At 32.0% G+C, this 14606-nt stretch overlaps 1 protein-coding gene across 1 annotated transcript; it reads right to left on the reverse strand.

Annotated features, from left to right (window-relative positions):
• Window positions 1–3314: 3314 nt before the first annotated feature.
• Window positions 3315–11565, reverse strand: LOC110624289 (serine--tRNA ligase). Its single transcript, XM_043961114.1, has 9 exons — window positions 11242–11565; window positions 11071–11141; window positions 10817–10978; window positions 10592–10697; window positions 9986–10179; window positions 9561–9664; window positions 9295–9478; window positions 8850–9029; window positions 3315–3746 (listed from the first exon to the last, which is right to left on the reverse strand). The coding sequence occupies exons 1-9, from the start codon at window positions 11372–11374 to the stop codon at window positions 3537–3539; spliced, it is 1344 nt and encodes a 447-aa protein (XP_043817049.1). The 5' UTR covers window positions 11375–11565; the 3' UTR covers window positions 3315–3536.
• Window positions 11566–14606: the final 3041 nt, after the last annotated feature.

Here is a 14606-nt window from a genome sequence, read left to right on the forward strand (position 1 = left end):
GTTTTATGATGTTTATGTTCAACCGAGCTTAATGTATGATGTGATACCCCATTAGAGCATTTGATGAGGGCTCCAGTGTGAGGTTTTATATTTATGTCTATGAGTATGTACAGGTTGAGCTTGGTAAAAGGAAAAGAAAAGTTCACAGTTTTATGTATATGTATGATCATGTATGGGATTAAACAGGTTTACAGGATGTACGGGTCCCGGCGGCCTTATGCCGATCTGGATCCTAGCGCCGGTAGCGGTCCGATTTCCGGGTCGTTACACATAGTTTTATTGATAACATTTTCATAAATTACAAATATACTTTCAAGAATAATTAAAAGACTTGATATCTAACTTGACCAATTTCAATCGGGGTTTGATTTAGAAGCTGAAAACCTGTGACATTCTACTTCTATAGGCCCTTATTGTTACTCGGTCCTCCTACAATTACTTGAATAACTCCTACGGGTTCATCAGAATTGATTAGTGTTCTTACCTCAGGTCCTAACCTCTTCTCTTCTCTATCTCTTATAGCAAACTTTCAGAGCGTTCCGTCCCTTATCAATCTCTCAATTTCGTCTTTTAGCTATCGGCATTCTTCTGTAGTGTGCCCATGATCCTCTTGAAATCAATAATACTTTGTTCTGTCTTACATGCCTTATTTGTTCGGGTTAAGCGTGGCGGGCTATTTGACCTCTTTGCTGGTTTTTCCAATCCACATAAGTATGTGTGTTCGTGAGTCATTTAATGGAGTATAGTTTCTGAGCTTACCTTGATCATTCCTGCTACGTGACACTGAATAACTCCTTTCACTTTCGTAGCTTTTCTGATTTCTTAGTCTTATTTTGACTCATCCTCTTATCTTCCCTTAGCGTTTAAACTTCATCATTCAACCTTACGTACTTTTGATCTTTATCCATTAGCTACTGATAGGTAGCGGCGGGATTCTTGATCAATGAATCCATGAATTTGATGTTACGAGTTCTTTTTTTCAATGCTTCACACTCTATTTCGTGATTTAACTCTTCCACCTGTATCGGTTCAACATTGAAATGTGAGATAAAACTCCTTAATGACTCACCCTCTCCTTAGTGGATTTTCCGTAAGTCAGATGAGAGCATTTTAAGAGGTATGCAAGTGATAAATTTGGATTTAAACAATGTGGCAAATTAAGTAAAGCTTTGAATAGAACCTGAGCTTAGGTGTTGGTACCATTTATGAGCCAAACCTATGAGTGTGGACGAAAACACTTGGCACAACATAAAATCATTGACATCCTGAAGCTACATCGTTGTTTTAAAGATTGTCAAGTGATTCTTGGGATCTGCTATTCTGTCATATTTGTCTAAACTTTGGAGTTTGAACATGGCAGAAAAAGTCTTTACTAGGATCTCTTCTGATAGGGGTGAGGAATCATCCAGGCCATAGTCCTTCTCATGCTCCTTCCAATACCTTTGCACGGACCGTATCAGCTTTCAGTCGACGTCTTTTGGAGCCTTGTGATGACTCCTCTTTCTCCAACTTGGCCTTCCCTTTAAATTGCGTTTAGATCGCTTCTATCCGAGTCCTTGTGGTGTAGATGGAGGCCTCCTCCCTAATCCTAAAAGCCATGAATGAGGCCTCCTTCCGAGTTTTATACTGCTTGATAGTGGTCTGTAAACTTTTTATGTATTGAAGAATTTGTTCATTATTTAAATTGTTCAGATCAGTCTCATTTACCATTGAGGGTGTGTTTTATCCACTGTCAGGAGTAGAGGAAATGATAGCGCCCTTGTTGGCAGCAGTTTTAGTAGCAACTCATGAATTATCAGCCATTTAAAGAATAAAAAATAAAAAAAAAAGTTTCTTTTTAGGAGAAGGTGAATGAGAGACTGATTTCTAATTCAATTGATTAGAGAGCATTCAATGAAATTTTCCGACAATGGAACCAAATAATGTGGCTGAAACGAAGCTGTGGCACGGTTGATCAATCTACAAGAAAGTGATTGTGAGGTGGTTAGCGTCTACGTCAGTCACTCCAACGCTCAAGTCAATAAACTGAATAGAAGGGCGAGTGTAATGAATTGCTTAAAACTCAAGAGTAGTTGTGTAAGAATACGTACCTTGATCTCTATATTTATCAGCCTTTATACTGCAAAAAGGTGGAGGTGGTTATCGAACCTTCTGGAAATCCGACTAATACCAATTAGTGGATAAGAGATTCTGCGATTATAGGTGCAATGGAGATCTGCTGAATTATATCCGCTAATAATAATTTTGTTCCATAAAAAACTCAACAAGCTTAGAAGCGTTCTGAACATTGAACATTACAACGTAGTCCTGTTATAAAAGAATGCGTGTCATAGTTTATTATGATTTTACCATGTGATTGTATAACGCAGTGACAATCCATAATACACTTTAATTGAATATTATGTCATATGATATAACTAATAAATATTTATTATAATAAACCCTCATTGTAATAAATTAACATAATAAGAATACTGTATGTTTATTAAATATAAAATATTTTTATTAAAGATTTATGATCAACACAATCGTAAATCATTTGAATATTATTTGTTTAACCAACTATGATTAATATCAATAATGTTAAAAAAAGAAAAATATCATAGATTTTAAATTATAAAGTTTTATTTTTATATATATGAAAAATAATGAGGTTCACAAAAATAATATTGATACAATAAAAATATTTTTCAAAAATTATTTTATTTATCAAATAAAACTTCATGAATTACATTAATTTTCAAATTAAATCTAGTCTGTTCACTGTAGTAGTGATAATATTAACTAAAGCAAACTTTTAAATATAAATATGAATTAAAATAAATTTTTTATTTTTTTTTTCCATAAGTCATTTTCACTTCATATATTTTTTCCTTGGCGATGTCCGTGAACTTACCTCGCTTACTTATCCCTACTCATCTATATTTACTTCTCAACAGAATAATTAGAATAAAGTTTTAATAATTGTAATCAAATCGGTGAGAAAAACTTTTTAAACCATTTATTAAAATAGAATTATCGATCTACTCCAAAATGCAGCAAGTAATAATAATGATGTTGCAACTTGTAGTGATAATTTATTGTGAATGATATTTTATTTTTTTGCAACTTGTACCATATTATTTGAATCAACTTTAAGGGGAGATTTTCCTCAATAGAAGGAAAGAATCAAGAAATAAAATCAAATTGAACCGTAAATTTTTTTATTCAATTCAATTCAATTATTACTCTTATTCAATTTAATTCAATTTGATTTTTATAATTTTGGCAAAATTGATTTTTAATTTTTTCGATAATAGAGCAAATACTCGCCCTTTAATATTATTTCCCTTCATTTGCACCTACCAAATTTCCATCCCAAATACATTCAACCAACAGCTAGTAAGCGAGGTAAGGATGACCAGAAGATATCATGTTCATGAATCAGTTCTGTTACGTGTACTTTTCTAGTCATAAAGAGAGCAAGATACTGACCAAACCTTCGGCATCCATAAAAATTCTCAAATTATAATATGCAGAAGTCTATAATTAAATTATTAGGCCTTAGATTTCTTCCCCTTGCCTTCTGTGGATGGGTTGCTTTGGAAGGGGAGGAAGGATTTCCCACCCATATATTCTCGTAGAGGTTCTGGGACCTCTACACCATTTTCCTTCTGGCAGTTCTCAAGGATGCAGCAAATGGTCCTCTCTGTTGCAGTGAGCGTAGAGTTCAACAGATGAACATATTGCTTTGCTTGCTCATTGCTCTGCAATCAAGCAGAAAAGCACCAGCAAAATATGAGATAATCAAGATTTTATACTAAACATATATATACACACACATTATTTACAATTGATGTTTAATATCTTTTGATTAAATTATTAAGAAATATTTCTACAAAAATTCATACTCTCTCTCTCTCTCTCTCTCTCTCTCTCTCTCTCCCCATTAAACAATCAGTTCTCATAAAAGGTAAGTTTATTTTTCTGTTTTTGTTTTCATTATTTTCAGTTTCTAGCTTCCTCTTTTGCATTTTTTTTAACCAAAATTTTTGTTGATATTAGTTTCTTTTGTTAATGTTATACTTTGATCTATTAGTTTTGTTGATCTATAGTTTTATGTTTTTTGCTTTTATTTTGAACCATTTTCCAGCAACAAATTTAATATAAATTAAAATAAATTATTAACTATAGAATAACATCAAATTAAATTTTATACTTCCTTAGCATTTGCTAATGCTAAGTACAAGTTTAGACTTAGAAAAGTAATGAAAATAGTAAGTTTAAAACTTATAAATTTAATATTTGTGTTAGTTATAATAACAAATAACTAATGGATAGGTGAGTTTAAAAAAGTTGAAAGAGATGCTTTTTCGATAAAAGTATACTTTTTTAAAAAGCTATGCAAACTAAAAATGATAGATTTTTTGATGTGCTTATTTGATGTATTTATGCTTGTTATATAATTGTTATCTTAGTCTTACTTACATCTAATAATATCTATTCATTTCATGAGCTTTGCAAATTTTCAAAAAGAAAAAACAAAGCACCAGGCAATTAGTATTTTAGTGATGTTAGTAGATGCTATTCAAATGGTTCTTTTCTATTCATGTCTTCATTTTTTATAGAGGTTATTGTGTTAGCAATAAGATCCCTACCCATGATAAACTAAAAGTATTATCTCTAATTTTGATATGATCAAAATACTCTATCATCTTTTTTATGAATTAAATTATTTAAGGCATATGCATGAAACAATTTACTAATTAGATTAAATTCTTTTTTTTTTTTGAATAAAAACTATAAATATATAACTATATCACGGTCTTGTATTAATCATTTTATAATGTTTTACTCGCACTAGGAAAATCCATTATCAAACTTGATTACTTAGTTCGTAGTTGTTCAATATGAACAATTCCATTTTTGTTATTTTCTAACTGCTCCAAAGTCTTATAAGTTAAATTAATCAAAATCAATTTTTCTTGTTCTATCTCATAATACCTATTCATTCAAAGCCGATTTGCTTCTATTTCCACTTTCTATAAGCGAGTTAGGGCTTTTCCAGCTGTTCAATAGCCCCCTTGTGTAGGTTTTTTTTTTTTTTTTAATTTCAAATAGTATCCAATCCTTTGTTTTCGAGTATCATAAATCACCCAACACCCCTTTCCAAAAAAAAATTACACCAAAGACTCACTTAGATTTATGAGACTTGTTGCTAAAACATTGATATTATATTTCTTATTTTATTTTATAAGGTAAATTACTACATAGTCAATATGAAAAAACTCACTAGCTGATTCCTTGGTTTAGAAAAATACATTAAAACATCCCTAATGTTTTAAAAAATCTACTAGTTCTTCCGTTAATTTTCACTGTTAAGTATTGCAAAAAGTCTAAAATACCCCTAATACAAAGAAACAAAACATCGAAAACGTTTTAACATATTTTTCAAAATCGAGAAACTAACTAGTGTCTTTTCCCATAGGGACTAAGTATCTATTTTTCTTATTTTATAATAGTATATGTTCTTGAATTTTATATGTCATTGTTTATCATTGTTCTTTTTATATTGCTACAGCTGTTCACGACTCCGAATGCAACTTGCAAATTAAAACCATGGGTCGCAATGGTGAAAAAAAAAAAAATCACAAGCACAAACTTTGAGTTAATCCTTTCTTAAATGTGTAGGAATATCACCCAGCAACTAGATGACAAACTTTGGACTATACTCAACTTTCTTCATATCCAGGTTCAAGAAGTAAAGAATTTGGAATAGATTAGAGGTTATTGGCAGTTGTTTTAAAACCAAAATAGCGATCAAACAGATGTGACTGGTTCCCAGTTTGACCAATTTGATCGGTCTAGTTCAATTTGCTTCTTCTCATAGAAGGCTCGGCAAGCTTGGAAAAAGAGATTTTTTTTTCACAGCTCACACATTTCCATAAGCTTAGAATTTTCAGTATGCTTTACAAAATATCAGTGCGTAAATCTTCATCTCCAACACATGAGGATCGAAGGAACCCTCATCTCAAAGCACCACAGGAAAAGAGATCAAAGAAAGAAATAAAATGCGAAGGACCTAAATTCACTGGAGATCAGTCATCAGTGTTGCAAGAGAATCCTCAAAGAAAATGTCAAGATCATCAATAAGCTTAAGAAAATCTAGCTATGTAAGAAGGAACTATGTGAAATTTTGTTGGTCTATCATTTCTGCCATTCAAGCCAAGATGTGCGGGACCACATCAATTTGTGGCTAAGATTCATATTATATAACAGCTATCATGAAGAATGATCAATGAACGACCAGGAAAGAGAAGCTGGACTAGGGGAAAAAATGAAAGAGGAAGAATATTAGGTTCAAAGAATTGAGAACTTAGGAATTTGAAAAGTTGCCTTCTGTGGACTAGAGATGGAATCCCTCAACAATATGGTAGTGGAACTTAGTTCAGCTAGATTTGGTGAGAGTCCAGTTTTGACTGATTTTTAGTTGAGTCAACAAGCTACATTAAACTGGTCTGCATTGCTGGCCAGTTCCCAGTTCAACAGGTTGGACTGGTCAGTCCAGTCCAGTTTCCAAACACTATTATCAGACATGAGGGGCAGAACAACGAGTGGATTGGACTCATTTTTCATTAGAAAAGTTCAAGCAGAATACAAATGATGTCTCAAATTGTATCTTATGTCCAGAAGCTTGGCTGGTCAATTGGGATAAATATTGTAAACAAATTCAACTTGATGGAGAATGAACTTCTATAATAACTGGTATTAATTATAACAATTCAAGTTCTAAGGCGATATTGTTGTTAATGGAAATGCTATCACTACCATAACTGATGATAGTAAGTGAGAGATTTCTGACCCACAGACTCCTTTAGAGAACTTCAACCACTAGATTTCAAATGCATATGGTCCACAGGATAAAATTTACTCAATAAAATATTAATAATAAATAATGTTGAAAGAGAACCGCTGCAGTTGGCAACCCCTTGGGATTAGAAGAAATAGGAAAGAGGTAGGAATCGGAGAAAAGATCAGTAGGGATATATGCCTTAATAGTTTTTTTGTGTGCATTGTGTTTCATTGTTTACAGTAACAGTACTAAACCTTTTTTTCTTTTTGTTTTAGTTTTTATACTTTTCTTTTCCATTAGTTTTTTGTTTTTCAATTCTGTATTCTCTTCATGAGACTACCTGTCTATTTGTCAACATATTCAATGTAGATATTAAGTTATAATAAATTTTATCAATTGATAAGTGATTGTTAGGACAATAGCTCTAACAGGTTGAAATAAGGCAGAATAGAGAGAAATAGAGAAAAAGAATAGAGAAGAATAGAGAAGAGACTGTTTGGATAGTGAAGAAGGTTTTAGAGGGAACAGGTAAGCTGTACTTGTATTAATGAAAATGGAATGCCCTTACATGTGTGCTGTGCTGAGAGATATATATACTAGTTCTCAGTAACTAACTTGACAGTTGTACAATCATAGCTATTAAATATGGATAAAAATATTAATTGATAAAAATATACATTAAATATGGATATATTTTAAAAAATCCTAATAATTAACTAGTATTAAAATGAAAGCGAATTATAGATTTGAGAAGTATATTTGTATAATATGGGAGAAATAAAGTTTTATTTTTCAATTATTTTATTTTTATCATTAATTAATTAAATTTTTTAAACAAAACAATAATAACAATCCACAAAATTATGTGGGTATTTCACTTGTGTACTGCTAAAAGAGGGAGGTAATGTCTTTTTATCCTTACTTAAAGTTTAGTTTTCATTTCTAAAAGCCCATTCATATGTGTAAATATTTCTTAGGGAGAAAAATATAGTTACATGGAAATTTAAGGCCTTGATTAGTTGTGAGAAACAAGTTGGTATTTCCCATATATATATATATATATATACACATATCCACATATATATAGATACACACACAAAAGAAACTGAACAAAAAAATGAGTTAAGTTTCCTTCAATTTTTTTTTTATGGAATAAAATACATATCAAAAATTTTTTAAATATTAGACTAGCATAAAATTCCTTTAAAACAAAAATCCTTCATTTTTTATTTTTTTAAATTAACAACTTATTTACCAAAAAATAAAATTTGAACTTACACTTAGGTTTATAATAAATATCAAAATAATATCTAGGACAAAAAATATATATTTGAATTTAAATAGAGCATATCAAGTGATTAGACTATGAGATTATTTGTATAATTACAATAGCAATTGTTAATGTTAGAAGAATAATTCCTAACTAAAACAAAAGAAAACTTAAAAAAAAAAAAAAAAAAAAAAAAAAAAAAAAAGATGATCTCAAGAAAAGAATATGGTAAACTAGCAAATTTGACAAATAAACATGTTTTCCTACTTTCCAATTTCCATTTGGAAAACTAAGAAATATAGAAGAACAAGAAAGTAGAAACAAAAAAGTCTTTTTTTTCCCACTAAATAAGGCCTGAGAATTTTTCTGTTTTACTTTGGAATTGCATAATGCAACACTACAAGTGTGAAGCCAACAAGACTTTAACGTTTGATGCCAAAGAAATTCAAGACATGAACCAATTAAGTTATATTTTTGCTTCGTTATGCAAGAAATTTCAGATTAAATTCAAGATAAATTTCTAAGGATCTCCTTTTGACAACCCTTACTCTATCCTCCTTTGGATGTCCTATAAATGTCCAAAATGCATTTGTCCATGTTACTAAGATGTATTTTGAAGTTTCTGCGTTTCATCCTCTAAGGTGCTCAAAATGGTTGGCTAGAAAAATATCTTGACTGGTAAGCCAAAGTATATGATACACAGATATAATGCAACATAAGAGCAAAAATAAGCATAAAAGGACTTGCCTTTTTCTGCCCATATCGAACTTCCAACCTCCTTGACTGGTAGTCAGTACAATTGGAACAGGAGACCAACTCTCTGTATGTTTGCGAAGCAGGAAACCATGCTTCCAAGTCATACTTCTTTGCAGCAGCATCATTCAAAGCACCAGAAACAATAGACACAACTTGATAAGGGATGTTTAACTGTTAGAGAAGAAGGGAACAGTTAGAATGCACATTTATGTTTATGTGATTTACACAAGATTAAGTCACCAATAAGGCCCTGCCTTCTATACCAGATCCACATTGATTTTTCAGGAACATTTGTTTAAGAGACTGGTGATACCAATTGCTACATTAGACAAGCATGTAAAGCTGGGAAACATTAATATTTTTTCCATAACCAAGAACTAAGAAAAAAAACAAAAGTAGAGAACAATTCTGACTTTCTACAACAAGGATAACATACCATTTTGTAGAAGTCCTCAGAGTTCTTGATCATTTCCTCGTGCATGTCCCAAGAGTCATTGCCATTTGGGCTGGTAAGGCAGAATTGCTCCACTTTCTCAAATTGATGAACTCGGAAAATTCCCAAAGTATCGCGACCATGTAAACCAGCTTCTTTACGAAAACAAGATGAGTATCCAGCATATCTGGCAAAGAAATGGAATTAATGAGATTAGCACAATCATAGATTTCTGCCTTTGAGACAAGAAGTTACTACATAACTATAACCTGATTGGCAGCTGTGAAGGATGGATCCAATCATCTAAATGATAAGCACATATTGGTTGCTCAGCTGTAGCAATTAGATACTTGTCCTCCCCTTCACCAGTCACCTACAAAAAACAAAGAAACAAACTACAGTACTGATCCTTGCATTGAATCTAGAGAGTAAATCAAATACAAAAGAAAAAGGAAATTACACAAACAAAGCTTTTAGGAACCTATATTATCATAAGAAGAAGCATATTCATGATCTAAGCATTTATAATGTAAGATGGGTTGTGGAGGAGTCAATGCTTTCTCTATCAGTTGGGATCAGTAAATAAAAATTTCAAAATTCACCATGTAAAGTTCTTCATCAAACATCTATACATTATATTACATAGCAGGAGACTTCTCTGTATCTAAACATACTGACATTTTTCAAAAATCACCTTGTAAAGCTCTTCATCAAATTGTGCTAACTGAGCACACTTTGCCATAATGTCTTTTCTAATGAAAAAGGGAGTCTGCAAGGCCGTGTAACCCCTCTTCTCCAAGAAATCCAGTCCAAAATTGATCAATGCTTGATTAAGTCGTACACCATCACCTTTCAGATAGAAGCCCCTACCTCCAGCTACATTGGCGCCTATGCATTTCAAGAAAATGGCATTGGCATGGTATTAGATAACCAATAAACTATGAAGAGAACCCCCTATAGTACAAGCTCCTTAGCTACAGAGATTCATACAATACAAGAAGTTCAACAGAGATTATTCATTATGGCTAGTGAAATGATAACAATGAACATGTACTAAGATTACATCAAAGCCTATATTCAACAGTCATGATAGAGAAGACAAAGAAAACTTCCACAATGTATTTCAGTAATCAAAACCCAGTAAAATAATGCACTAAAGAAAAACCATGCAAAACCAACATTGTAGATTGTGGAACATAAGAAATTAACAAACATATTTACTACTTATCCTAGAATTAAGCGAATATAAAACCTTTTTCAAGAAGCGAAGCTCAAGCTAAAGAAGTATTATGCTGCATACCTTTCTTAGTATCAGCAATTCCTAGAAGCTCAACAAGCTCAACATGGTTTTTCAATTTAGGCCCAGAACGTTTCTCCCCCCAAAAACGGATTACAGCATTATTTGCCTGCAGAACAAAAGAAAAGATTTTTTTTAAAAATCCCAAATCATAATAATTTTATTACATAATAATAATCATAATAATAATAATAATAATAATAATAATAATAAAATAGAAACATAAACCTCTTTATCGCTAACAGGCACTGAATCATGCACAAGATTTCCAACGGCTTCCAATCTCTTATTCAGAGCTAAATAAGCCTGCTGAACCTCAGCTTCTTTATCAGCAGTCAGTTGATTGTTGTCATTGGTATTTTTAATCAATTCGGTTGCATCTTCACCTGCCTTATTAATTTACAAAACCAGAAAAAAAAAATAAACTAGAAATTCATAATAAAAAACTACGTAATTATTTTTATTAAAAAAAAAAAACTCACAATTTTGAGTTGGGCTATTTGCTTGTTTATCTTATTCAACTCTTTGCGTAGGTTGTCAAGTTCAAATTGACCTAAAAAGAAGAGAAAATAATAAAGATAATAAGGATCATACACGGCAGCCAACATTTTTAATCGAACTAAGAGCTTAGGAAAAAAGAAAGAAATGATTACGCTGCCTCCACTCCCTGTCGAGACGAATGATCTCGTCGACAATATCAACATTGGCGAATCGGCGACGCTGAGATTCCCGGATAAGTTCGGGGTTGTGACCCTTTTCTTCCCTAAAGAGATTGATGTCCAACATACTCTGCTTCTTCTTCTTCTTCTACAACACTTCTTACAGTACAGTCAAATGCGTTTTGGAAGACGGAGGAAGCAGAGGATAGGAGGCAGAGAAAGGAGAATAGAACGGTAGCAGGAGAAAGAAAAAAGAGTGGCTGGTTGCTGAAATTATAAAACCTTAACCCTAAAGATTCGATGCTTTCTACACGGTAAATATCTTGTGTCTTGTTTTTTCATAATTACAAAAAGACATCGCGCCTAATTTAAGTAGATAAAACCTTAACCCTAATATTGTGATAGACTAGAAACCGCAAGAGAGCGTGGATTTCACGGGGCATTTAAGTCAGTAATATAAAAAATAAAAAGAAAGTAACGGAATATTTAAAATTTGAGTAGTATTAGAGACGATATATCCTTAACTCTGAGATTGCTCTATATTGTATTATAAAAAGGTAAAAATAAATATAATATTTTTTAATAATTCAGCGATAATGTGATCTATTATTTAATTAAAGATACCGTCAATTAATAAATTGATAATTTTAATATTTCAAGTGAGATGGGAGTGTATTTGATAGAAGTAACTCTATGTCAAGACTTAGGCTATTGGAAAAGGGCGAGTTATAATAGTAATCCGGGTATTAAAGTATTTAGCTTTTCTTTTTCTTAAGTGAAACCGTATTTTTTACTTGTTAGATCTTTGTCACGTGTCCCCTATTTTGTGGTGATAGCTCATAATATATTTTGGGTGGATGTTATGTAATATCAGATGTCCCTCTACTAGTTTTTGTTTCTTTAGATTTGAAGGGAACATTTTTTACCGAGATCCGGGACACGTGGCTCCTCGGAATTGGCTCTTTGCTACCCACGTCACTTCCCGTACTGATCATTTTGACGGTTGCTGTGATGTTTACCAATGGTGGTTTCTTATATGATGTTGAGAGATATAGAATTTTAAAGAGAGTCTTACCAATTTCCAATATGAAAGGAATTTTAAGATTATTTTGAAAAAATACCAACTAGTCTTACAAATACCTAGTGTTGAGATTTATTAGTGAATATATCAAATTGATTATAAACAAGATGGCTATCAGTTATTGAGTATCTCAAGACTTAATAGTAGATTTATTTTTAAACCGAAACTTTCTAAAGTCGAATATAATCAGAATCGACTATAAAATGGTCTATATTGTTTGCTAGAAGACTATTCTTATGAATTAGATGTATATCAATTGATTAGAGTCTTAGAAATTCTAGTTTTTATCCTATTTTTTTTTATGTTTTTTTAGAGATAATGGCCAAAAAAGCTTTGAACTATTCGTATTTTAATAGTTATACTCCAAACTATAAAAGTTAACTAATATACCCTAAACTAACCACGTAAATTTATTCATATCATACCATTAAGTTTGACCATTAAATTTAATAGAAATGTCATATCATCATCCTAATCAGTACTAAAAATTAATATTTTAATATAACTGATACTTATTAAAAAAAACTCCAAACTTTATAAATTTCAACAATTATACCCTAATTTTTTTTAACAAATATACCCCACAAATTAATTTTTCAATTTGGTTTGATTTTTAATTTTGATTCGATTTATTTATAATTTTGGATGACATATTGATATGGGCAGAAAATAGAGTTATACTGTGATTGGCTAAACATGCAAGAAAGAGAACGTAAGGTAGTGGGTGCCCACAGCAGCCGGAACACTCAAATTAGTAAGCTTGAAAAGAAGGACAAGAGAATGTAATTTCTTAGAACTTTAGAGCAATTGCGTAAGAGAATCGCATATCTTTGCCTTTGTGATCGTTCCCCTTTTATACTGCAAGAAGATGAAGATAAATATAGTATTTTCTGATAATCCGAAAATGATATGGCCGACTGTTTGATAAAATTTCATGTCGGGTTAACTGGTCGGCGATCCCGTGATTATAGGCATAACGAGAGCCTATTGGATTGTATTTGCTAATGATAACCTTATGCCGATACTCGATCCATCTAGGGGAGGGCGAGTCTTGATGATGAACCAGGTTTTAAGGCGTCTATGTCTTCCTTTTCTTGATTGGACCAATTTACCTACTTATCAGATCCTTGCCGCGTGGCTCTGTTTTGTGGTGACAACTTATAACTCACTTTAGGTGACTTTTGTGTAGCATCAAGGTCCCTCCGTTGGTCTTCAATTCTTTATATTCATTCAATATCACTAGAGTGGGCTAGCCTTGGTATATGGAAAGTTGCTCGATCAGGAAAAAACTATACCCCATTTTGGAAAACAATACACTTTAATGGAATCACAAGCCTATGGACAAAAATTCAACAGACTGCATGTGTAAAAATCAACCAATTAATTGTTTTGTTCCATTCCAAAATAACAATGATTGATTTCCTTTCTATTTCAATACCGGTATAGTTTTTCATTCCAAAGACACTAAGGTGCTTGCTTTTAAATACTTGATACTTGAAATCTGTATGAAAAAAAAATAAAAAGTAAATTAAGATTTATTAGTTAGCAGTCCTTATGATTTATGACAAAAATTATTTGAGCTTGAAAATAAAGCTTGAAATAAAATTTAATTCCTTATTTATAAAAGTTTAGTTTTAATTTATTTATTTATTTTATACAAATTAAAAATTAATTTAATTCAAAAGAATTTAAATCATTGCAGGCTTAACTGCCTACCAATCCCTTTAATTTAAACTCTTGAAAATAAACTATAACTGAAATTGTAATACCCGGCTAGAGTCTGACATCGGAATTCTACTTCCGGTGGAATCTAGGATGTTGGAATTCTCTAAAAGGGTAAGTTTTATGTTTTTATAAAGTAATATAGTAGGTTTTAATGTTTTAAGCTGAATTAAAATGAGTTTTTGAAAGAAAAGAACTAAGGCAGAAAAACAAGGTTCGGCCGCCGAAGGTAATGTTCGGCCGCCGAATATCAGCTCGTTTCGGCCCCCGAAAGTTAGTTTCGGCCACCGAACGTTGCATGGTTTTGCTGCTCCCGAAGCCTTAGTTAGGCCCCCGAACCTGAGGCGGTTTTGCCACCTATACATGGTCTTCCACTCGGAGAAAAGGACATGTGTTGTTCCTTTTTCACTCCCAGAGGTAAGAACATGCTCTCCTTAGGTTTTCTTCATGATTTCATCAAATCATGCAAGCTTTTAATGGTTTTGATGTTGTTTTTGAAGGTTTTGAGCTTTAAACATAAAGTTGTGAAGTTTGGAAGAGTTTTGCTCTGAATCTT

This window comes from Manihot esculenta, chromosome 10 (assembly GCF_001659605.2).
Source record: "Manihot esculenta cultivar AM560-2 chromosome 10, M.esculenta_v8, whole genome shotgun sequence".
Taxonomy (NCBI): Eukaryota; Viridiplantae; Streptophyta; class Magnoliopsida; order Malpighiales; family Euphorbiaceae; genus Manihot; species Manihot esculenta.